The sequence below is a fragment of the Chamaea fasciata genome, unplaced genomic scaffold (genome assembly GCF_029207755.1).
Source record: "Chamaea fasciata isolate MVZ Bird 193981 ecotype frontalis unplaced genomic scaffold, bChaFas1.0.hap1 SCAF_6, whole genome shotgun sequence".
NCBI classification, from domain to species: domain Eukaryota; kingdom Metazoa; phylum Chordata; class Aves; order Passeriformes; family Sylviidae; genus Chamaea; species Chamaea fasciata.
The window spans coordinates 12,788,611-12,812,444 of record NW_027094091.1 but is presented as its reverse complement, the minus strand read 5'-3'; the positions used below and the strand labels follow the sequence as shown (position 1 = coordinate 12,812,444).

The following is a 23,834-nucleotide window of genomic DNA, read 5'->3' as shown; positions in this document are numbered from 1 at the left end:
CAGCGCGGTGAATAGGAATCACTGTGGGGTTTTTCCGCCCCGAGCCAGCCGAGCTGTAAAGATTCCTCTCTCCGTCTCTCGGCTGCAAGGCTCCGCAATACGCCTTTGCCCCGGAGTGACGCGAGCGCCGGCTCCAGCGTTCGCATCTCCTTCGCTCTGCAGAGCGGACACGGGGCCGGACTCTCCCCGTGCTGACCGCACGCTCGTCCCTTCCCCGCAGGAGCGGCCGGAGGGAGCAGAGCCGGCGAGCCCGCCCCGGCTCCGGCGAGGGAAGGGGCCCCTCGCCGCAGCCTCGTTTAGCACAGCTACCCCACCCGAGCTACCGCCGCTGCCCTCACCGAGGCTGCCGGGGCTCGGCGTGCCGGGCACAAGCGGCACCGAGCGGGCCAGGGCGGCGGCTCCGGCCCCGTTAGCGCCGGGCACGGCGCGGCCCCGCCCGGGGAGGGGCGGGGGGCCGGGCGGGACGCGCCGCCCCCTCCACCTGCTGCCGCTGCGCCATCGCCGGCCGGGGGGAGCCGCCGCCCCCTCGTCCCCGCGGGGCCCCTTTGTGCTCGGCTCCAGAGCTGCCTCAGCCAGCCGGCGGCTGCGTCACGGCCCCGGCGCTGCGGCCGCCCAGAGCCACCCGCGGAGGGAGAGCCGCCGTCTCGCCCCCCGCTCCGCCATCGCTGCGCGGCCGCGGCGGAACGACGCGCCCCGAGCCAGCGCCGGCAGCCGCGGCGGTGAGTGCGAGCCGGGCCCTGCGCTGCCCTGCCCTGCCCTGCCCTGCCCTGCCCTGCCTTGCCCTGCCCGGGGAGCCCCGGGAGCGGCGCGGGGAGGGGGCCGGGGCGGCGGGGATGGCGCTCCCGAGCGCTCCGCATCCCGCGGGCTGCGGGCGATGCCGCACCGGGCCGCGCCGGCGGGCATCGCTCGCACCGGCCTGACGTGTCGGGGATTTGGGGTGCTGCTTTGTGTGCGTGGTGCTTTGGGGCTTTTTTAAATTTTGATAGTAGAAGCTCTGGTCATCGTACTTCCCAGAATGCCAATACCTAACCGAGTCATAGCGACCAGCACTTTTTTTTTTTTAATTTTTTTTTTTTTTTTTCTTTCACAGAAGATATTTCGGGTCCCGCGAGGGCTGGGAAAAGGTCTGGTTTCTGATATTTTGCATTTCTGTGCGCGTGTGCCTGTGTGTGCCAGCAGAAAATCCCTCTATCCTGGAAGAATGGTGAAACTGGGGAATAATTTCAGCGAGAAGAGCACAAAGCAGCCCCTTTTGGAGGATGGATTTGACACCATCCCCCTGATCACACCCCTGGATGTCAATCAGCTCCAGTTCCCACCTCCTGATAAGGTACAGTAGGCTTTAGTTTCCACCCTGGAGAATCACACCCAAATCTCAGGCAAACAACAAAAGAATAGGTTATGGGTAAAGAGCAGCTTAGAAACGACAAGAAATATAGGGTGTTTCAAGGCATGCTAGTTCCCTCCAGGGAAAAACCCAAATAGCTAAGCTCATGAAAATCCATTAATGGGGATTTGCATTTAAAAATCAGTGTGAAATATTAGCAATAAGCATGTAGAGATTTCGGTGCTGCTGTATGAAACATACACGATACAAATGCAAGCTTCTCTATGCTGTATTGTCACAGCCCTTCCTATTCTGTATCTTTCTTGCATCTGCAAGGTCCTGTGTGTTCTCTGTGAATAATACCAATTTTCTCTGCCCAGAAAATGCCCCCCTGATGGGGGAATAGAGCCCTGCCTTATTTCACTGTAAGATGGACATGGGCATATTAGCAACAGAGAGAACTTCCATTTTCCTTCTGTGCTTCAGTAAGAAACTAATGCTAACCCCAGACAAGCTAAAATAGTGAGATGAGAACAGACCATTGAGGTTTTTTCCTTGGCAATTTATTTTGTTCAAAAATCTCCAAATAGGTGATTCAGATACCCCCTGTAGCTGGAAGGGGGCAGTCCAATGAGCTGCTTACAGGTTGGTGCTTCCTGCGTTCCTCATTAAATGTCTTGATTATTAGGGATTTAATTTTAAAGATTCAGAAAGGTGATGTGGTAGCCTGTAAATATGTTTATTGTCCTCACAGTAAAGAATTCAGTAACTGCTGCTACATGTTAGGCACACAGGAGTAGGATTTTGTCAGGGTTTTCAGTATCTTGTTTTAATAGGATTCTTACTTGTAATTTCCCCCACACATCTGGTAATAAAAAGCTTTATGGTCTTCATACAGTTTTTATTTTTTGGCTTTTTGTCTTCCACAAGCTGAATTCTACTTCTAGTTAAACTGCTAGGTATACATCCCTCAAACCTAAAAAAAAATTCACATAATCTTAACTTAGGGTAAAGAATTTTAGCTTGTAAAATTTTCCTCGGTAGAATGTTGCTTGTGGGCAATACAAATAAATGTGTGACCTCCATTTTAATTGCTAACACCATTCTGTGTTGTGTGTGGTGACCAGTTGGCAGGCATAAATGGAATAAGCCATAACAGCTGTTGGGGAGCCTGAGGGTCCATTTTATGCCTTCAGTTACATGGGTGTAAATCTTGTAACTGAGGACAAAATCACACCCTAAGGCTTTAGAACAAGTTAAGTCTTACCGTGTCTGATACGTCTGCCAACTGGTGATTGGACATAACCGATTACCAAGGACCAATGGCCAAAGGAATTTGTTCTGTTCCTGCACTGCTGAGCAGAAGGCTGAAGGAGGGATCTGCATGGTAATAGCTTTAACCTGAGCAGAGCCTCTGTAGAGAGCCCGGGGGTTCTGTGCCAGCCCCTTTGCTCCTACTAGAATGGGGCAGGACTCCTCCCACCTGGATGGCATTTGCCTTGAATAAAAGCAAATGTCCAGCTAAGCTAGAAACTTAAATAAAGGAATATTTGATTGGTTCTTCTACTCTCCACTGTCCAATTGTATATTAGCTTTCTTTTCCTTTTGCAAACAGAGGGGGAAAATTAAATCCACTGGTCATGCTGGTGTCCTTCTGTAACTGGTTACTCACGTCAGTGTCTCTTTACTGGTTGCTAGAGAATCAAAGGCAGGAGCAGAACAACTGATGTGAAAAAAAGAAACAGTATTAAGAAAAGATTGACACACAGATCAAATTCTGAAGTATTCAGACACTCATGTATAACGAATAGGAATACATACTTCATATATCTGTGCTTATTATTCACTTGCAAGGCTCCAGCATGGCAGGGAAGCATAACTTCTTGAACAGTAGTGACTACAGCGCTAAGGATTTGATGATTTTGACAGTTTCTAAATTAAAGGGATGAAGTTATTTAAATTCATATTTAGATATGTTAAACAAAAGAAGACATTACATAACCAAGCAGTTAGAACTGTACATTCAGTGTCAGCTGAATGTGATTTGAGTTGCCTGAGATTATGCAACGTAAAGGGGGGGAGGAAGGGAAGTATAATGTTAAAAAGTATTCCAGAAATCATCAGGCAGTTAACTTCCATGATGCTGTTAGGCAGTTATAAAGTTAAATAGGTAATAACTACTGTCTTACTGATTACAGCTGAAAATAGGTACTTTTAAATAAGTAGCTTTTAAACATATGTCATGAGCAAATATCTGTAATACTGTGAAAATGTCTAATAAACTTTATGGTACTGAGTCTAGGTACAGTTCCACATTACAGTACCATTCAGGGAAGTGAGAAGAAGGGAACTCAAAACTTGTCATTTCAGTGTCTGGCTAACTGAAGTGTCGCCGTCTTAACTTCAGAAAGACGGAGAGAGATTATTTACAAGGGGATGTAGTGACAGGACAAGGGGGAGTGGCTTTAAAATGAGAGTAGGTTTAGTGTGAGGGTGCTGAGGCCCTGGCACAGGGCCCAGAGAAGCTGAGGATGCCCTGTCCCTGGAGGTGTTCAAGGCCAGGCTGCATGGAGCTCTGAGCAGTCTGGTCTGGTGGAAGGGGTCCCTACCCATGGCATGGGGTTAGAACAAGATAATCTTTAAGGTCCCTTCCAACCCAGGCCTTTCTGTGATTAATGTATTTGCTGTTAATACCATGGGCTGTGCTAAAGGTAGAATTTGGTTCTCAAAAATCTAAAAGAGTAGATATTTTTTCCTTGGACGAACAGAGGAAATTGAGCAAATTGTAGAAGCACCATCACTGCAATAAACGGTACCCTAGCTTGAGAACAATACTTGGAAAAAGTTCCTGAAAAATGCAGAAGACAAAAATGAGGCAAATAGGTTAGGTATGTGAAAATTTTGTATGATTAGGATGCCAAGGAGAACACTAGAGATACGACTGACGTAATGAGTATTTTGGGAATACAGGTAAGGTGCTAAATTGTGTAACTTGGGGCAGTAGTTCATAGCAAGGAGTAGACTGAAGAGCCTTGGTGTTTGAAGAAATCTCATTAACACAAGGGTTTGTGTGTATCTTACTGCTTGCAGCTGATAAGTCAGAAATTAGATGTTAAAAATAAGAGTGCCAAGGGCCATAGTCTATCACATGGTGAACAGCAACTAGACTACATGTGTTATTTCACTTTTTTTTTTAAACTCAAAATCCTGCCATCAAAGAACATGGCATTGTTATCTGAAAGATTTTTATGGGTACCCTTCAATAATCTTCTGTTGGTGTCAAGTTTGAAATCCTGTTAATGGAATTTCCTGAAGCAAATAGAGGTGGCTATTTTCAAACTATACAAAGTGGGAAGGTCCATGATTTGGATTTGACCTATCCTTGCCTAGTATAAGATCACAGTTATCACCACAGATGAAAAAATTTGAACCCTTGTGAAACTGTTGCATAAGAAGTCTTCCTGTAGGTCCATCAAAACCACTTTGAGAGGTAGGTCTGTTGATGATTGATAAACTGGAAAAAAAATAATAATTTAGAGCTTTCAAAGAAGAATTACACAAAGTGGGGATGGGAAAGATATGGTGCTAAGAGTTAAAGAATAATTAAGGTTTTTATGGCCAGCTTTAGTTGACAGTTTTGTGATTGCTTCTTTTTCTTAAAGGTTGTGGTCAAAACAAAAACAGAATATGAACCTGATCGCAAGAAGGGGAAGTTCCGTACTCCTAAAATAGCTGAATTCACAATCAGCATCACTGAAGGGGTTTCAGAAAGATTTAAGGTAAGCAGTGCTATGTGAAGATGTTAATGACTCAGTGCCTAAAATCAATTGCTGATTGTAGTCAGAACTGGCTATACCAGAGTGCCTGTTGTGGATATAGCTGGACATGAGAAAAATTAATTCCATGTTATAATAGTTCAGTATTTAACAGCTAGAAGCAAAATCAAATCCTGCAGCATTATTGGTTGTAATCCCTCACTGGCAGATGAATTCTGAAGGCGTTTCTGTCAGTGTGTGGGTGTCAGAGTGTGGCTTGCCAGGGTGTGTGTGGGCTGCACACAGGGAGTGCTCATGGCATGGATAAAGCTCCTGTTTGTGCTGAAGGACAAGAACCACTAAAACATTTATTTTCTTTTTGGCTTCTTATTTATCACTGTGGCCAAACCATTCTCTTAAAAGCACTGTCATAGTCTATTATATATATTTTTTATAGTTATATGTATGACTTGGCAACCCAGGGATATATGCCAGAGCTCCTTCCTATCGGTTTTCCTGGTCCAGTTTAATCTTACGGTTTGGTGATGGCTGTTACTGTCACATGGCAGTTCAGCAAGAATCTGACTCAGATTGTGTCCACACCCTTATCATTCCCTTCATTAGTCCTATAGGAAACCTGAGAGTTTAACTGGTGCAAGGTTTGAATATCCTTTCCCCCTTCCCACTAGAGGATAATTTTTCTTGTTCTGTGTAATTCAAACAAAGCAGGAAAGTTGGCACTTCAGCTCATGCTCCCCTATTCTTTTAACAGTAAGACTGCAGGTTTTCAGTTTTTAATTTGGCATCTTACCCAAGGATACCAAAGCATGTTTAAGCAGTAGACAACTACACTCTTCGATGCACAAGTAGAAATACCTTTGGAAAGCCTAACATTTAGTATGAGGGGAAAATACAGAGTTTTAGTAAAGGTGTGGATTCTCTTTCTTTTGCACAGTTCTGAACTGTCTGCATGGTAGGAGTTTTAGGACACACACAGATTTTGGTACTGTTGTGCCTGAGCAGTGCTCTAAAAACTGCCCAGGCCCAAGCTGACCTTCAGAAGTGTATATGCAGCTCTCAGTGGAATCAGAGCATGCTAAACAAACAAAGTGAAGGCTCAAGGAGGGATTAGACTATATTTGGAAAGGAACTTTGCAGAGTGTTGCTGCGACAAATGTTTTAAGTGCCATTCACCTGGTGGAGTCTTCAGCCTTACAGTGAAGCATGCAGGTTCCCAGTCAGCTGTGTGGGGAACCACCCCAGACAGACAAGATGATGTTATGTTATGGGATGTGGTAGGGTCTTACCAAGGAGCTAAGAAACCTAGCTCCAGCTTTTCCTCTTCCTTGGTTTGGGGCAAGGACATCCCGTTCCTCAAGGAAAATGCTATTTTCTGACTCACATTTTCTCTTCGTCCTCCTGGCACCATAGTACCAGTCCTTGAGACTAATCCCCTTCCTCTCAGGTGAGGGTAGGGTAAATGCAAATGGACAGCTCAGAACAAGGAGAGCTTATGTCTGGCTGTCTTTGTGCGTGTCCTGGTCACACTAAGGTGATTGGAAAATGCTTACTATGTTGTAGAAAGAAAGGAGAGGCAGTTTTTAGTTGGAGTGCCCTGACAGGACTTTGGTTCCGAGCAGCTGAGCAGAGCCTCTACCTGAAGAACTCTGCACTTATGGTTTAGCAGTAGGGCCTAAGGGATTTCATTGCTGGAACATTAAATTGTAGCTAAAGAAGGGGTTTGAATGTCTTAGTCACATCTAAAAGGCTTGTGCATCCTTTTGTAAGTATGGGGAGTTTTATCTGTCTTTGTTGGAAGAGCTGAGCAAATGAGACTGCTGAAAACAAATAAATAGCTTGTTGTGCTGTTGGGTTGTGTTTTCTAATTTGTGTAGCTGAGCACCTAAAAGCCTGAGGATTTTTGCATTGCATTTTTATATACCTTTGGATGGCATACTTAAATAAAATATCCTTTAGATATTACTTTATGTGATCGCTTTGGGATTAAGCTCACACTACAGGGTTGCTAGGTTTTGCTGCTAGGTAACTACTGCATCAGAGAGAGGCTTCTGTAAGATTTGGTATCTCTTGGGAATTGCAGGGTGATTCACATTGTGGCTGTAAGTCTAGGTTTCCAAAGAAGAGTATAGGGATGGATCAGTTAGGAAAATTTTGGTTCAGTTAATTGAAAACAATGTTCATGCAGAACATTCAGGTCCTAAAAATGTCCCTTAATTGCTCTATAACAGTTCTAGAATTGAATTACGCTGCTTGTAAGATCTTAAAGAAAACTGACTAGTTGTCTAGCGAGGATGATGGTTGTATTCGCCACTCCCAGTAGTAAATATTACATGAATAGTTGATAACATTTCATAAATATGTAGATGAAAAGTACTGATTATGCGAGGTTTTCTCCTGGGTTCCTATTAATTGTGAGCCATCATGTTAACTTCTGCTGTTGATTCTGAGAGAGCAAAAAGATATTTGTTTGAAAATTAAATATTTGCTGTAATTATGAAATGCATTATTTAACTGGTGAGATATTGACTTTGGCTTGTGTTCATGAAAAAAACTTTCAGATGCCGTTTTAATGACTTCAGTATGGTACATCACCAATGCACAAGCTTGCCACAAGACACAGCCCAAGCCTTGTGCTAAAAATAAAGCAAGTCAGTCATATTTACAAATAATTCACATGTGTATTCTAGGATGTACTTTGTAAATAATGACAAAGCAGATTGCATCTTTGGGATTCAGCAGTGCAGATCATCTAAAGCTGTTCTTGAGAAGTTACACATTTTTAACAAATGCAGTCACCCCAGCATGTGCAGATGTCATGTAGATCATTTAGTGTTTTAGCACCTGGTGAATAATCAATTATAAAATGTATTTTTCTGCATTCAATTCACATTACCACAGTTATTAGAGCTGAGAATGTTTTCAAAGAAAACTGCAAGTGTAATTTTCTCTATGAAGCCACATTCTGAATTCAAATCAGAATCTCTCAAAAAGAATGTGAAGATTTCCTGATTCTGGGAACTCTGTTGTCTTATTTTTCTGGCACTAACCACACCAAAGATGTTGTTTTTTCACTTAAGGTAAGATTATTTCCCATTGAGAAACAGAAGTCTTGCTTTTGTTCTCTGAACAGTGTAGGCTGATGTGGGGAGTTGGTTCTTCACATCTGGAAAGCAATTTTGAACAAGGCAGATTCTTCTCTCTTGTCAATTGTCCACTCTACAGAGTAACAAAGGATCCTTGTGAATCAGGAAACAGGAGGAAGTTAGGGCAGAAGAAAATTGATGGTGTGACTTAACCAAGGCCAAACCTTTGCCTCCCCCATTGACAGAGCAGTGTTTTTGCAACCTCCAGTTGGATTTTGTAGTGGGATGTCTACTCTGGCACCCACTGATTGGGCTACAGCTGGCAGTTGTGTACAAACACACCAATTTAAAAAAATCCGTTGTAGCAAAGCATGACTTTTCATTCTGTCTTTGAGGAAACCTCAATAAAGAACATTTGGAGGTATTTTGAAAGCAAGCACTGTTTTTTTATAATAAATTTCAAGCCCTTAAATCAACCCAAGCTGTGATACGCCTTCAGCCTTTGGTTTCTGTTCAAAGGCAGTTCAGTTCTGGCTTTATCCTTGACATCTTTACATACATCTAACTGCAGAGCCAAAGCCTCAAGCTTACCCATGCAAACTGTGTACCATCAAGTAAGCAAGCAAGCAGCTGTTGAAATGTCTGCGTGAGGTTACGGAAGAGGAATTGAAACTTCAAGATCAGTTCTCGCAGTGTTACCTGGTCACTTTAAGACTGCAAAAATGTATGCAATGTATATCTAACTGTTTAGGGTTCTTCTTCTACCTTAAAAGGGGCATCCTTCAAACATGTTTCTGCCTCAACACTTTTGTACCTTTTCTTAGTAATGCCAGTCATTTTTATTGCTGCAAAAATAATCAGAAACCAGGAGAATGGTTCTCTCTTTGCTGCTGTGTGATTACTTGGTGTGTTGAGTAGCTCTTTGCTCCCACTTTAAAAGTCTGTTAAGAGCAGGGGATATCAACTGATTCCTGTACAGGTATCACTTCCTTAAGTAGATTCTGTGTCTGTCACTTAGTGCTAGAAGAGTGACAGGTACTTACTGTCACTAGTAGTTCTTTTTCTCCAGTGGAACTACTCACAGGATTAAAGCTGCTCACAAGTATGTTTGGCAGGCTTCAAATTTTTTTCATTACTATTTCAAGTAAGAAAAATAAAGGAGGTGATTCTTTCAATGTAACAATTATTTTAAAACAATTGATGTAAGTAAAGGCACTGCATGGTAACTGTCACTTTTTAACATTTGATATTCTCTGATATGACACCGACAATCCTCCTGCTAAATTTTTAGTTGAAAAGAATTTTATAGTCAGAGTTGGAAGATTTAAGTAGAGTGGATGCTTAACACAGCTCCCCTGCTATAAGTCAGGTGTCCTCTGCCACTGTCTCCATTAGAAATCCTTTTACTGGAACAGAACCAGTCACACGGGTGACACAGAAGATGTTTTGGATCTTTCCAGATGCATCACTTAAATAACCTTTCCTCTTCTGTAATAACATTATGCAGCCTTTTTCCTGGCCTCAATAATGTCTTCTGGGTTTGTATGGGAAGGTAGTAAGGTTCTTATCTTGGTGCCACAGGGTTTCTTGAACTGCTTCCTCAGATCCCTGTTTTTAAGAAACAATATATGGTGCTGTGTGATAGAAGATGACAGGAACATTGCCGTGAACAGCTGAGTTAAGCTGCAGTTCTAGGATCTCAAGGCCAGTGCCTTGTTAACCTGCTTTTGTGTAACAGTGTGTCCCTCAGGTTTCATTAATTAATTCCCTTGCAGACTGGTCCTGTTGTCTTGCACTGTCGCTGTTAATGAGCTCTGGTTCTGTAGCTTCTTTTTGGTTACTGTTCTGTTCTTTTTTTCTGTTCTGTTACCTCATGAATCTGCCTGCCTTTTTTTGCCTTTTTTTGCTGCTACTCCCAGGCATATCCAGGAAAGCATCCAAGACATTCATGACTCTTTGTAATTTCTATTTGAGAAGGACAGTGTTTTGATTTTTATTGCTTTTTCTCTACAATCTGCCCCCAAATTATCACCCTCTTTGAGTGCAAAGTTTTGATGGGAATGTTGTGGTGAAGAAGCTGAGTTTAATAGATGGATACCAGTCATACAGCTAAATGTGACATGTAATGTTAGAAATACTCTTCTGAAACAAGGCATCTGGTTGTCTTTTGGAGTCACTGGTCATCCTATATATTTCCATAGCAAGTACAGGGCACTGCACCAGGCTTTCCTGTGTAATTTGCATTACTCTGTAAATGAATAGAGTCAAACGTTGCATGTACAGATGTAAATGTTCCTTTTTCTTTCACATTGCCATTTCCCACAAGGTGGTATTTCTTAATCCTTGAGTGTGTTGTTTCAGACATGTTTTTCATTTAAACTTCCAGGGACAGGCTGAGGTAATAGCAAACAAGGACATAATTTTGCAAAAGCAGTGATAAGTGGAAAGCTGATTTTTGTGTTCTCTAAGGTGCTGGTAGAGGGCATTGTGTAGCTGGAGATGCAGGATTTTAGTGGAGAGAGGTGAAATGGAGGTCATGGCCATTAGCAAGAAAGTCAATGCAATATTTTACGAATTTTTGTCTGTGGGATGTAGCCAGACACAATCTATTGTAATTACAGGCCGTCTGCCTAAAATTCTCATGTAGTTTAAATTGGATAGCAATAATCTTAATTTCCTGTCCTAAGTGGTTGTACAGAGTTGCTGTATTTCACCCCAGAAGTCTCTGCATTTTACTGGTGAGCAAAGCATTAACTGGCTCTAAATCATTTCCTATGAAAGGTGTTCTGTAAGTGTATGTTTTCACTCTTCTTGTTCAGTGCTGACAGCAGGTCTGTGCCTTGCACTTTACAAAGCGCTCAGAAATGAAAGTTGTGTTCCCAAGAGGCTGCAGTTGAAATAGGTAATGCACAGATGTAGAGCAGAGATGAGACGTGACCAAGAGCCAGTGACTGAGTAGTGAAAATCACTGCATATCTTGTTAGTTCTTCTAATAACAGGAATGTTTCTACATGGGTTTGTGTGCTGACAGCAGGAAAAGCACGAAGGAAGGCGTGGTGCAGAACAGCACAGTATGAGTGGCTTAATGAAAGAATCTCAGGCAAGAGGAGGCATTAGACAAGTAGAAATGAAGGCAGAGGAGAAATGGATGGTACCCAGGCTTTAGTGGGACAGTGGGATAAAATAAACAGCAAAATGCATGGAGCTGAGAGGAGCAAAAAGGGCAGACTTGTGCATGCCTTGAAATACGATCAGGAAAGGGTGTGAAGAGAAGGAGGCATTGTTGGTGCCGTTGATGAATTTTGCTTTTTTCCCCCAAGTATTCCAGCTTGATTAAAAAGGGAGTCCAAATAAACATTAGTGGAGTGAGGAAGGAGGAGAACTGCAGTAGCCAGGCAGAGAAAATATGGCTTGCAGTTGAGGCAAAGTGGCATGGACTGATGGGGAAGATATGCTAGATCTGGTACAGGCCTTATCACAAGCTGTTTACATGATAATGTAGTTGTCAGATATGGTGAGTTTCATTTGTTCAGCTAACTGCTTACAGAGTCTGAAGACAGGTTTTCTTGCTCTAGGATTGCTTAGTTCAGTCATTAGTCATCTCTCATTTCGATTACTCTAATGGCTTCTGGCTAGACGTTGTCCTTCTTCTGCTCTTCACTTACAATCTATTCAAAAATCTGCCACATACATAATATCTTGTCATCTTCTCTGTTTGCTTCGTTTTGCTGCCAGATCCCCTTAAAACTAATTTTAAATGTCACACTCAAGATGAAAGCAAAATCACACTTTGAATTCCTAGTTAAAAGAAATGGTTGTTTGTCCTATCTTACAGTTACTTCAAGAAAAGTATTTTAAAAGCCCATCACTCTTGAGGTGTGATAGTGTGCAGGATGTATGTGGCAGTGAATGATCAGAGCAATTCACAAGAGTTCTGCTTGTGAATGTACTGTGTAGGGTCCTGCATTGCCAGCTGGCTACCACAGAAAAGAAGATTCAAGATTTCCTTCCAGAAGGGAAGTAGTGCTCGTTCATGCATTGCAGCCACTGCTGCCTGAGGGAGACAGCAAGTTGTGAGTAGTGTGCTAGTAAGAAGAGAATACTTTAGCTTTTAGCGAGTGTGCAAAGCTGTTGTGGAAGAAAGCAATAAAATCACAACGTTGGGGTTGCTTATGGTCTGAAGAGCTGCTTGTTGCCTTCTCTTTTTTCATGCTCTTATTTCTGAAAAGCTTCTAGGAGGAGGAGAGGGCTCAGAAGGTGAGGCACAGAGGTAGGGTTGCACTGTGTTAGTGCAGGGAAAGAAGCTGACTGCCTCAGGTTCACTAGTGGACTGGGGTTCCCTAGGGGATCTGACCACTGTGGACCATCAGTGGTGGGTTATTATGTGAAGAGAAATGGCTATCAGAAGAAAGAAAAAGGATTTTCAATTTAAAAGGGAGAAGTGGATTGGATTAACAGGTGATGGCAATCACCTTGGAAAGAAATCCATTGCTAGATTCAGTCTGTGCCATTTTCATCTGCAACTGTCTTTAAATAGAAGTTACTGATATCCTGAAGGATGGTGAGAGAAGGGAGCTTCTCTCCTAATAGGAAGGAGACAAGAGCTTACTTGATTAGGGATTTGCACATGGAGTGTGATTGCTAATCCTTGGAGATAATGAGAGTAAAAATCTACATGTTAATACCAAAATTAGTCACATTAGGAAATACAGTAAGTGAGAGAGGAAAATTCTGTGAGATTTTTGAAGCAGGATCCCAGAGAACTCTTTCCATGGCTTACTGTGTGGCAATGGAAGAACTTGTACAAACAGTGAGAACTCACAGCTCCACGGTGTCACTGAAAACAGGTCTCAACAAATCATCCCTGAGGCCATGGCTTTGCTACTTGCCAGGATCCAGCAACCAACACAACGCTGGGCTTTTTTCTTCTTTTAAGAGGCAGTTACTTCTCATAGCAGTTTTGCAGCTTTGAAGAGTGATCCTGCAGCAATTGTGGAAGTACAGTTTTTTCTTCCTATCTTAACATTTAGTCTCAATTACAAAACAGCTTGTTAGTGTGTTGTCTCAGTATGTTCCCAAGACCTCCTCTATATGTCAGAATGGTTACATCTGGGAAATAACGTTACAATTCTACTACTGGCTGCTAGTGGAAGGGCCAGGAAATACAGTTAAAATACTTAGGGACTAGAGAATATTTTTCAAAACATTTTAAACTCTTAGCTCCTATCTGTGGTGGAGAGAAATATGAGCTGAGTTGATCTGTGCCACAGCTGATCTGATGCCCATGTTCCTAAAGGGAGCAGCCTTTGCTGAAGGCTGTGTGGAGTCTGATAAAAAACCTATCAGAAGGGCTGAGCCAGGGCATAGCTGGGCCAGGAGTGGGGACGTGTGTGTGCGTGTTATGTTGTTATTAAACTGGGCCACAGAGAATGACCAGAAAGGAAGGTGAAAATGTACTTTTTCTCTTGGATTCACGCAGGACATACTAAGGCATGGGAGATGTAATGAGAACATACAAGGTTGGCTAGACAGAGTGAGCTATCCATGTTAATTTTTGTGAATACAAACAAGTAATAAACTTGGAGAAAGACTAATTAGATATGAAAATCATTTTCAATGTGAAGTTTTCAGAAGTTAATTAAGAATGCTTTTTTTTCTTTTTTATATCCAGTGACTGTTGAAAAACTGAACCATGTTGCTGCTATTAACCAGAAGGGTCCTTTACTCCATGTCTCATTTCAATTTTTTTTTTTTTTTAGGTTAATATCTACATTTTGTCTGCTAAATTACTTTTTGATCTGCAGTTCTCCTTACCTCTACTTCAGCCTTCCTTTTTTTTGTTTTGCTTATTTTCTTTCTATCCAAAGTCCCTACTAAATCCTTGGCTTCAGCAACACACAATACTCAACCTTGTTTCAGCCAGGAAATACAGCACTTGCTGTTGTCTGCCCATGATGAGATTTGCTTTCACAGGATGAGAAGTCTCTTAAGTTTACTGTTGCCCTGAAATGTCCTAATACCACTGCCACACACAGTTTGCAGTGTTGCAAACTCTGTTAGTTCAGGAGTTTATCAAAAGGGGGGTGTATTGTGGTTGTTTTCACCAAGAGGCAAAGATACAATTTTTTGTTGTTTTGCTTTTTCAAATACCAGATTATTCTTGTTTCAATTAATTGACCCTGATATGCCTAAGTTCTCTTCTCAGGAGGTGTATGTAGCTGGTTTACTCATCTTACTTTAAAATTTAGATCATATTATGCTTTGTTTTAAAAAATGAATCATATAATCTTGTTTCTGTTTATTACTGTTTCTTATGCTGTAGCACATGCCTGCTTCTTTCTAAATTGCCAAAAAGAAAATTCATCTCAATCACTCTTACCGTGCAATCTCCATGACCTACTAATTTGTCTATCAGTAGAAGTTTTAGAATAATAAAAACACACATCTGGGATACTCCCCCAGGTAATGAATGCTATTTGCTCAGCTCACACCTTCCACAGAAATGGGTCTGAATTAGAGAGCTTTGTACTGTAACTGCTGGACAAAATTTCGTGCTTTCTCGTGTCAATGGGTGATGTAATTCTAAAGGTAATCCTGTCTTGTGACACACCAGAAGGCTGCTGGTCTCCAGCTGCTCAGAGTTTGTGCCTGGGAAAGGTTAGCTTGATACTGACACTGATTTCAGGTTTGTCTTAAGGTGTCTTGGACTTCTCTGCAGCCCAGGTTCAGGGGCAGAGAGGTGTTGAAGGACATGGTGAAAAGCCATGCAAGGCTGTCTGTAATGGCTTCTCTGTGAGCACTGTGAAAGAGGAGCCACACAACTCCTGGAGGCCAGCCCAGTGTTGAACATGATGTATTTCCCTACAGATCTGGCAGTGAACTACTCCGGTACAGGCTCTGCGTGGTGAAGTAGTACTGGTTCAACCTATACATGAAGGAGTATTGAGCAACCAAGAATGCAGACTACTGGTGTAACTTTCCCTAAATTCAGAGCAGGTGTAACAAACTCTAATCCTAACAAGAAAGGGCAGACATTACTTTCTCCATGCCCTGCAAGTCACCTCTGGATGACACCTGTGCTAACTTATTATCACCTGACTCCATTCTTGGACAGGCACGGGGAAAACAAACATGCCTATCAGCTGACATAAACTAGACTTAGACTTACATCATCCACATACTGAAAAAACAGCAGACACAAAGCTGCCTTGGCATGTCCTGGCCTCATGTGCCTTTAACAGAAATGCAGTCAAAAAAAGCCTTGCAGTACACAGGCAATGGGCCACTGCCCAGATGATCCTCTTTCTTCTCTGAGAAGGGCAGGGTAGAAGCACTTCTGTACTACTTCTCTGTTCTCCCTCAATAATTAAGTAGCTGGTTTTATCCTTTGCTTGATTTTACTGTAAAGTGCATTCACAGCTGACTTCTGCTGCCTGCAGTAACAAGCAGCAATAGAATAAGCAGTGCATTACTAACATAAGCATGTTTTATTTTTCTTTACAGGTAACTGTGCTGGTTCTTTTTGCCCTTGCATTCTTAACGTGTGTTGTATTTCTGGTAGTCTACAAGGTTTACAAGTATGATCATACCTGTCCAGAAGGATTTGTTTTCAAGGTAAATCATATACCGGTTCTAGAAAAACAGTAGAGTATGTAATATTCTGTTTCGTTTTAGGCATAACCTTGATTAAGGTATGCCATATTGCATAATTTGGTGTTTCTTTACATAGGTTAGTGTGCTTCCTGCTATGCACAATACTACTATGTACTATTGCACAGTATTAATAGTGTTATTTTACTAATGTTATAAACATGGAACATGTAGCAAAAGTCTAAACACTGGTGTCTTTCAGACTTACTTCACCTGCAGTTGTCTGGACAAAGGTCTCATTTATGGATCATACAGTTTAATGTTGCATGTTCCTCCAAATTACTGTGTCTTAGGAAATAAGAAAATGATAAAGTGTGGAGAAAAAAATCTGGAATATGTGTCAAAGAAAAAGTAGAGTGATGTTCTCATTAAGAGTAGTAGAGTTACTTCAGGGTTATTTTTGTAGGAAGAACTTCTTGTTCTAGAACAGTGACCTCTGAGCCCTACTGCCAAAAGTGATGCCAAAAAAGGGAAAACACTTTTTGTAAAAAATTTATTGTAAAAAAATACTGGTTCTAACCAAAAGGGAGACTGGGCTCACTTATTTGTGTGAGATGGTGGTGCTGGCTCCTTTGCTATGACCTGGGCTGAAAGTCAGAAAAGTAACATTGACTTTCCAGTTGTAAATTTAGCAGAGTTGAACTTGGCTGTAATGAGGTAAGGAAAGTGGCAGTGATAATGGTATTCTTCCCTTTAATTTTTTAATAATACTTAGTCATGTAATAAATCAAATGGGTACCCAGTACAAACTTCAAAAGGATTTGAGAAGGGATGGCTGCCTCAGCACTCTTCAACAATCCTGTTCAGGATTTTATCTGTCACTTCAAGCACATAAATATCTTACAAGAATCTAGTCCAAAATTATAATTAGTGATGCCCTTCTGGATTAATTTAGGTTCGAGCATTCAGTTGGTGACTGCTTCCCCTTTGTTCAAGGGCAAAAATACTGTGGTTAGAATACTTGGCTGTAACTCAGGAGATCCAGCTTTTGGTTCTGCTGTTGCCTTTTTGTATTGTCTCAGACAGGCACTGAAGCCCCTCTTGAGTTCATGTCTCAGGGGACAATAAGCCTTTTTCCCCCTAAGCTTTCTCTTGGCATTGAGCAGTTTGGAATATGGGCTGTTACGTTACTTTCAAGCCTGTCTTGATGTGATCCTGACTTGACAAGAACAGCCAGTTAACATGTTCCTGTGTGAGTCTAGCAACAACCTCCTGCTTTTGCCTCCTTTCACACCAAGTTGTCCTCTCCTTTGAGTTGCAGCTTTCTGGCTTCTTGTTGCTCTTCTTGCCAGTGTCACAAATATTTAAGGAAAGAACACTTTCTCATTTTTCAGTTACATATTTCAGTTGCCTTGTGACCAGAATCTGGTTGTGTCTCTCTTTCGGATCCTGTGCTTGGGACAGAAGTTAGGCAGAACATCCCATAGCTCATGCTCTGTTTATAAGGTGCTGCACATACATAGGGCTGCATCATGGTTACTCTTGGTGGTTTTGTTGGAGCTGATGTTTTGCTTTCAGCTGCTTGGTGGCATAATGCCAGGAGACACAGCATCTTTGGTCATGTAACTCTTTTAAGAAAGAGTTCTACAGGATAAGGATGTTTGCAAATGACACAAGGCATGAAAACTGACACTGTTAGGATGACTTTGTATTTATTTGTGTATTTTTTTTGGTAGAGTCCATGATATGTGATGTCATAGCTTGGCGCAGATGACCTAGGAAACATGAAGTCTGTCACCTTGTGACCAGTGTCTCTGTGGACTGGCTTCATGTTTCGGGTGGACTCAACATCATTGTCTGGCCTGAATATTCCCAGTTTTTAGATGCTGATGTGATTTCCTGGTTAAGGGCAAAGGTGTGCCTGCCTCAGGAAGCCTGGTACTGCAGGAATCTCTGCATAAAGGCTGAGCTAACCACAGCTCTGAGTCAGACTCGCTCTCCTCTGCTTTGATGCTCTCATACATGGAGCAGTTCCAAAGGTTTCTGCTGTATTACGCCTCCAGGGCATGAAGGTGTGCTTAAAAAGGTGCTCCTTTTCCTTTGTACAGCAGTCTTATTTCTGTGCTTGCTTAAGCTTTCTGAGACAGCCTTAGTATTGCTGCTGTGCAGATTGCTTCTCTGGAGCACTCACCAGAACCTATTGGTGAGACTCGCCACAAAAACCTGAGTGCTCTTACATCCTGAAGAATTTCCCCAGGGTTTCAGTATGTTCTGTACTGGATCTGTTACCCAGCTTTTGCTGCCAAAGCACCTGCGTTCTGACAGACTTGTGGACAGTACAACAAAGTCATTTCAGTGCTTTGAAGATCACACCATCATCTGTTAAATTACTGACCCAGCAAAGTTAATGTGACAGAAGATACTATTTATAAGTGAATACCACTGGGGTCTTCATGTCAGAGGAACAAAAGGAATCCTCTTAATTCAGCGAGATATAGACTGACCATCAGGGTTTTCTTTGGCATCAAAGGTCATAACCTGTAACTAATTTCCAAAATAGAAGGGTTGTGAAAAAAAGACTGGCAAGTCACTCCTGGAACATCCCAGTTTCTCCTCATGGCCTTTCCTTCTTCTCTCACCTGGGAACCACAGAAACAAATAAAAAGGATGGAAATAAGTATTCTACATAGCTGAAAGTCTCAGGCAAGTGGCAGGGTTAAGAAGCAGCAGCAGTTCCCATCACTCAGTCACTGAGTGCTGCATGGCTTGCCTTGACTGGGAACTAAGCCAAGGGGCTGTCCTTAGGCAGTACACAAGGGGCAGTGAGTAAAAGGAGAGGTTTTCTCATCTCTTCTAGAATCATGAAATCCTGGGAGCAAAAATGCAGTCAAGAGGGAAACTGATGTGTGTTTCTTTAGGCTCTTCTGTCAGATGCTTTGCATGTTTGTGATTACAAGCCTCCCCCCCACAAAAAAACCCAAACCATTACTGAGTCATTTTTGCCTGGTACAAAGCAAATTGATTCTGAAGGCAACACAAGATTCTGTAGGGTTTTTTCAGACTGTCAGTAATCTTGGCTTGTCTTCAGCTCTAATAATTGTATTTGCTTGAATTTTCTTGGCAGATTTCATTAGTTCAATGGATTGTGTTCCTTTCCCCACTTTAAATATTTAGAATTGTGATTACATCCCATGACTGAGTGAAATAATTGCTACAAATATGTCTGTGTCTATATGCTTCTTAGTCATTTTATCACATCAGGACTAGTGAAAGTTATCCCAGATAAAACATGGATAATACTTCCAGAAGATGACATGGTTGATGTAAATGAATATGCATATCAAATAGCTCTATTCCCTATTCCTGGATTATGTTTTTTATAAATCAAGATCCCAGTCTTGCAGCTGGCAAACACATTGGCTATGAGCATGGGAAAGCCTCTCTTGTTTTACAGTGCTGAACACAGGTGCTGTTTAGCCAGGGTTAAATCCCATCTGCTTTGTGGTGCTCCTTCAATAAAACTGGGAGGGAGGCTGGCCCCGGCTGCTGCCTTGACAGAAGATTACAGATAAAGGGAAGCAGGGTGGCTGTGGAAACTCTGGGCACTCCTGGGAGTCTGATACACTTCAAGGCTTCTGTCACATCCACGGGTTTGAGCCAGTGAGGTGCTGACTGTGGGAGGGCTGTTAGTCTTGTGACAGCCAGGCATCTTTGAGCCATTACATGTGCCACGTGAGTGCACTCATCAGGGGCAGGCAGGTTCTAAGACTACCTGTGGGCCTCTTTGTTTTGGCAAGTATTCCTTTCGTCTTTTTTACCTTCTGATGATTTTTTTCATGCTAGCCTTTTTAGGAAGCAGAATTTGTATTAAGCCGTGACAGTGTGCTGGGTCTTCACCCATCTTGTGCTTTATGACTTAAAAACCATTTGAAACTGTTGTTACTGGTGCTTATTTATGCCTTTTTTTTTTTTTTTTGACATGGACAAAAGTCGACTCAGAAGTAAATGTGGACACTTTTAAGGGAGAATCTGGTCCTGAAAGCCATGGAATTTTTCCATGTGTTTTTCTGCTGAGAAATTCCCAATATAAAATTTTGTTTGCTGACTAGAAGGACAGTAGCAGTTCAAAGCTGCTGTGCTGTAGTATTATAAATTTTAGTCCTCTGGTGCTGAAAACAAAAAGACTGAATATCCTATTTCTTTTTTAAACAGCCAGAGTAGAAATTACTAAATTAATTTTTCCTCAAGCTACAGCTACTTCTGGCTTACAAGACTCAATTCAATTGCTCAGGTGACTGCCCTGACATGTTGAAGTATAAGGCAAGGCTGCCTGGACCGGCCAGTGTGGCAAGAGGACCTGCAGAGACCCCCAAGACCTTCTGGGGCAAAACCCGGGGGTCACAGTATATGTCTCAATAACTTTTTTCTTTGGTGCAACAAGCTGCTCTGTAGGCTTTTCCTGCACTGTGACTGCAGAAGTTCCTGGGTGATGATACATGTGACAAACCCACTACACAAGCACATTCACTTGGGCTTTTAAGATGACAGCAAAATGGATTTGACTTTTATTTTACTCTCTAAATTATCTATTTCACTTTCCAAAGCTCTGAGCATCTAGCAGGTTCTATTTAGTGCTCTTACAGTCTTGGGAAATGAAATAATGTAGTCTCACAGCTCCAGAGAGCTTTTTAAAAGCCTGCTGTTGGCTGCATCTTTCTGACAATCAGGAGTGAAGTATTTTGTATGTGTGTACACACTTGCACATACGCTTGGCCACCCACAGAGTTTTCCCTATAATGTGTGAACTACTGGGCTGTAAAACTGTTCATACCTTGGCACCAATATATTTGTATTAATTTCTGTCCCTCAGACTGCAAACACCAGGGTAAATTGCCTGAAGTTAATCTAACAGTAGGATACGAACAGCTGTAATTGTAAACCAAACAGTTGGAATTTGGTGGGCAGGAATAAACAGCAAAATGTGGCTGGAACTGAAGATTGAACACATTAAAAAATAATTTAGGCAAGCATATTTATTGTATGTTAATAATTCTGGCATATAAACCCAGATTGGTCTTCCTGGCAAATGCAGGAATAGTTTAAGGATTGCAGGAAGAACATTTTGAACACAGGACAATACTGTAGTTAATTGCTGTATGTTGCATCTTGACTCACAGAAAGTGACTGTTGGATTATGACTAAAAGGAAAAGGAGAAAAAAACCCTAAACTGCTTCATGTGTGTGTGGGGGAGGCTGTATCTGAAATCTAAGCAATGGATTTTCTTTTCAGAACAATCAGTGCATTCCAGCTGGGTTGGAAAACTACTACTCTGAACAAGACTCCAGCGCTCGAGGGAAGTTTTACACAGTCATAAACCACTACAACCTGGCCAAACAAACCATCACGCGCTCCGTGTCCCCGTGGATGACAGTACTGTCAGAAGAGAAACTGTCAGAACAGGAGACTGAAGCTGCTGAGAAATCAGCTTAGTATGATAAGCTAATTATTAAAACTATGTCATTTGAAGGTAACTAAGGGACTTCAAGGAACTTTTCATTAAATATAATTATGGATAATTTAGAGGTTACTCATGTTTATGGTGTAACTGCTTCTGTTTGCTGATACTGCTTTGCAAAAAAAAAAGAAAAAACTGAAAACAAAAACTTGCTGCAGAACATTCATGGGCATAACCCCAGGTGCATATCAGCATTGCTGTAGAGCTTTGACACCATTTTCAACGTTAAAAAAAAATCCAGTGTTAGATATGTTCTTGCAGTTCATTGGATACTGATAGATTTTGTCACTGGATTTTCAGGGCTTGGACCTTAGATAAATCATGTGTTCTGTTGTCTGAACAGATACTTAATTTATTAAGTTTTTGAATTCTTTGTCATTTTGCAAACTGAAACACCCCAGCCATAACTAGAGTGATCTCTTGTTTAGATGAAAGCTGTAAGTAATGTTTAGTTTGGACTCAAGCAAGAATGATAGCACTGACATTGGGGCGTAATGTAATGACTTGTGTGGAGAAAGAAACTGTCAGGTCGCATTTTTCCTTACATTTCCTTTACTGTTTTTTGTAAGTGATAATGAAATTCCCTGCAACAAGGCATGCTCAATGTTTTCTTATTGCTGTCAACAGGATTTAACTGCATTTCCACTGTGGCTTTAGCATCTTGGTAAGGATGTGCACTGAAACACAAACTAGATAGACATTATGGAAAAACACAGGCAGTTTTAGTGGTGGGTGTTGAGGATAGTGTAAAAAATATACAGTTCAGGATGTTCTAATGAGAAATGATATCTTTTGATTATAGTAAAGAGGCAGAAGGCCTGTTCACAGTACATGTAGTCCACTATGTCATTTGTTGGATACAGCTGAAGGAGTAGTATGTCTAAATTTTCCCATGTATTACATTCACATTTTCCCTTTTTATTAGTTAGAAAGAGCTTTCTGTTTAAGTATGGTTTGCAGTTTGATACTTTTTGAAACATGGAGCATCACAAGTGAAACAGTAATGTATTAGATCCCACAACTGGCTGTTAAAGCTCCATGTGAAACAGAGTGAAGAGTAGAACTGTTTGTGTATGGCTTGGGAGGGGAAAAGATGTAGAAGAACATAGTATTGTGGATGCACGTTAAAGTTCCATTGTAATGACAAACTAACGTATTCTTTGTGTGAAATCATGTTTTCATTTTTATTATAAATCTTAAATATACATTATAAAAAGACATCTTATTAATTTAATGTACAAAAGTGTGTGAAGCATCTGAGCAAGCAAGTTGCCTTTTTATTCATGTAACTTGAATGGGACAAGGGAGAGTGGACATGTCAAAAGTTCCTTTTTCTTGGTAGAGTCTGTACAAAAATTAAGGGAAAACATCAGTATAGTCTGTTTCTCAAGATCTACAGTAGAACAAATGTGGTCAGCTCTACTTCTGTTTTTCTCCAGCAGAAGCCTGTCATCCCAATATGGTAAAAATAACCATTATGACTCAATGCTCTAAATTTGAAGGAAATGTGCATTACACAGTGCAGCTGTAAAAGGCTTTTTATTAAGTCATCGTGGTGTGTGGAATGCCTAAGAAGCAATAAACTATAACAAGCTTATGTTAAGATCTTTAAAACATACCATGTTTGCATTTTCTAACAGGCATCTGCTTTGTTGAATATAATTAATCCACATGTAACTTTTGACATTTTCACTCTGTGCAGAGTAAAGAATAAGAATGATGCTGCCTGTTGCATAAAATGTATAGAAATGTACATTTCAGAAGAGAGATAGGAAAACACACACATTTCATGTCAATGTACTTGTAGGGGACATTCAGATTTTATAGGATGGAAAGGTCTGTTTCCCAAGACTGCCCTAAATAGAAATGATTCACGATACATCTCCTCCCCTTAAATTTAGGACAATAAAAACTTCAATGCATAAGTAAATACTGATGAGAAACAACTTTTTTTTTCCTCCTTGTAACAATAAACAATAAAAATTAGTAAGCCTTATGCTCTAGGAGAAACAGATTGTTTATGCTTCTTGAAGTCAAAACCATTTTCCCTCTGTTTTATCAGGAGGGAGTTTATTGAGTCTTACGTACACTTGGTCTTGAGACTTGTTTTAGTCAACAAATTGCTCCCAGTTTTAGTACTTTGAAGAGTTTGACTTTGATTGTCTATCCTTTGGCTTTGTTCCAGCATCCCAGAACATGTTTCTTTGCACAATCTGTTTGTGTTGTATTCTCTCTTTTCACTTACAAGTAAAGCTCTTTTGTTGACTCCTGATCATTATTACTACCATTAGATCAAGCCGATTTCTGAGTCAAGTAGTTTCAAAGGATTAGAAGTAAAGGTCATTTATGTGCGAAGTGATCACTGTGTACTGAAGTGGTGTGATGAAATAAACGCCTGAGACAGAGTAGATGCTTTTGCACAGTAACAGTTTTCTCTTGATCTGGGATGGGAGCTGGACTTTCCACAGCACTGGTGGGTAGCTGTGATAAAACCAGCATTGTTTTTTCCTCTGTTAGTTCTGCTCCAGCTTGTAGCTTTCTT

The 23,834-nt window shown here is 41.4% G+C and overlaps 1 protein-coding gene across 2 annotated transcripts; it reads left to right on the top strand.

Moving 5' to 3' along the window:
• The first annotated feature begins 508 nt into the window (after positions 1–508).
• On the top strand, positions 509–23,709 carry NSG1 (neuronal vesicle trafficking associated 1). 2 transcript variants are annotated; one of them, XM_066185454.1, is made up of 5 exons: positions 509–719; positions 1,180–1,330; positions 4,990–5,106; positions 15,690–15,800; positions 21,067–23,709. In XM_066185454.1, exons 2-5 carry the CDS (start codon positions 1,202–1,204, stop codon positions 21,265–21,267), a joined length of 558 nt encoding a protein of 185 aa, XP_066041551.1. In that variant the 5' UTR covers positions 509–719; positions 1,180–1,201; the 3' UTR covers positions 21,268–23,709. The 2 variants fall into 2 exon arrangements, with proteins under 2 accessions (XP_066041551.1, XP_066041550.1); XM_066185453.1 differs by having other exon boundaries at positions 510–719; positions 1,091–1,330.
• The last annotated feature ends 125 nt before the right edge of the window (positions 23,710–23,834 follow it).